We start from the raw sequence: 1,428 nt of genomic DNA on the forward strand, positions 1-1,428 counted from the left end.
GCAGGTGCTCAAAAAATAAATGAAGACAGTAAGAGGTCTAACTTGGTAAGGTTTAATACCTCCTGCATTTTTCAAGTAGCATATCGAGGTATAAATTATTTAGTTTTACAAAACAGAAGACCGAAAAGATGGAGAACAATCAAGGTTGATCATGTTTTGAAACTTTTTTCAATTTATTTTATCATTCCATTGTCCCAGCAGTTTAACTGCGGGATTGCTTCCCATTTCGGCAAAAGTCCCTATTTTGATGTCACATTTTCTTATCTGGATGATCTTTTAAAACTCTTAGTCTTCGGTAGGGGTGGGAGAAGCTGCTGGACGTGGCAGTGGATCATGCCTGGAAGGGACAGTGGTGCCAGGCCTGGCTGGAACTGTGGCTCGAGCTCTCTCCTCATCTCACAAGGCCTCTTCATATTGTGATGAGAAGGCACTTGGGACCGTATCATTGACTTTTGCAAAAATTCCAGGACTTTCATTTTGCTGGTTTCAGCATGGGCTCGTGGGCCCCACAGGAACTCGTAACATGGAGGATCGCTGTGGGCAACCTGACGGTACTCCAGGTACTTCATCGTCACTAAGTCTCTGGTGATGAGCTTCCTGGGCTCTCCGTAGATGAAGTGTTTTCTCCCAGCATATACTCGCATCATATTCAAGAATTTCCAGATGTCTTCCTCAGTGGCACAGTTGCCCTTCACAAAGATCACACCCAGAACTGTCATCAAGAGACCAGTCTTAGGTAAGCCCCTACCATCCCACACCCTCCCATTGTTGGGCAGGTTCAGTTTGCTGACGAGGTCATAGGAGTGGATGGTTGAGTCAACTTCCTTCAAGTCAACTGCAACGACAGCCTCGATGTGTTCAGAGGCTCTCTTGAGAATCTCGGCAAATCGGTGATGGTATCTTGGGTGGATAATCTTCAGCATGTCTTCCTTCATGACGGGCTGCTTCATTTTATACTTATACAGAAGGAACTGCTCCAACAAACTTGTCATGCTGTTCAGAGTATCACAGTAGGTGTTTCTGGTAGAAGATGAGGAACGTGAATCTTCCTCATCTTGACTGGTATCTTCTTCATCAGATGTTGGGTCAGCAGTAGTTGAAAAAGTGCTGGTAGTAGATGGGGCTTCCAAAGACCCCTGGGAAGTGCTATTTGACCCAGTAGCTGATGAGCTCTGTGACTTATCTTCTAAAAGAGAAGAGGTAGAGGGAAGCTCTTCCATTACTGCAGTGGGCTGAACTCCCTTGTGACTCTGGGGCTCATATCGGGCCTGGTGGCGTTTCTCATGGATGCAGAGTATATGAGACTGACCCTGAGGCATGATGACTGCTCTGGTGGACAATGATTAGAAGTGTGATTAGGAGGGCAGGTGATAAGGGCCCACAGGATGATGAAGGTTGAGTGTGCGGCCGCAGCAGGGGAATACCACC

General features: G+C 46.6%; 1 protein-coding gene across 1 annotated transcript; it reads right to left on the reverse strand.

Moving 5' to 3' along the window:
* Window positions 1-396: 396 nt before the first annotated feature.
* On the reverse strand, window positions 397-992 carry LOC138071909 (melanoma-associated antigen B5-like). The gene is given in 2 exon segments (XM_068963285.1): window positions 397-455; window positions 458-992. Coding segments are annotated over 2 exon segments (594 nt in total).
* Between the last annotated feature and the right edge of the window lie 436 nt (window positions 993-1,428).

This window comes from Capricornis sumatraensis, chromosome X (genome assembly GCF_032405125.1).
Source record: "Capricornis sumatraensis isolate serow.1 chromosome X, serow.2, whole genome shotgun sequence".
Classification (NCBI taxonomy): Eukaryota; Metazoa; Chordata; class Mammalia; order Artiodactyla; family Bovidae; genus Capricornis; species Capricornis sumatraensis.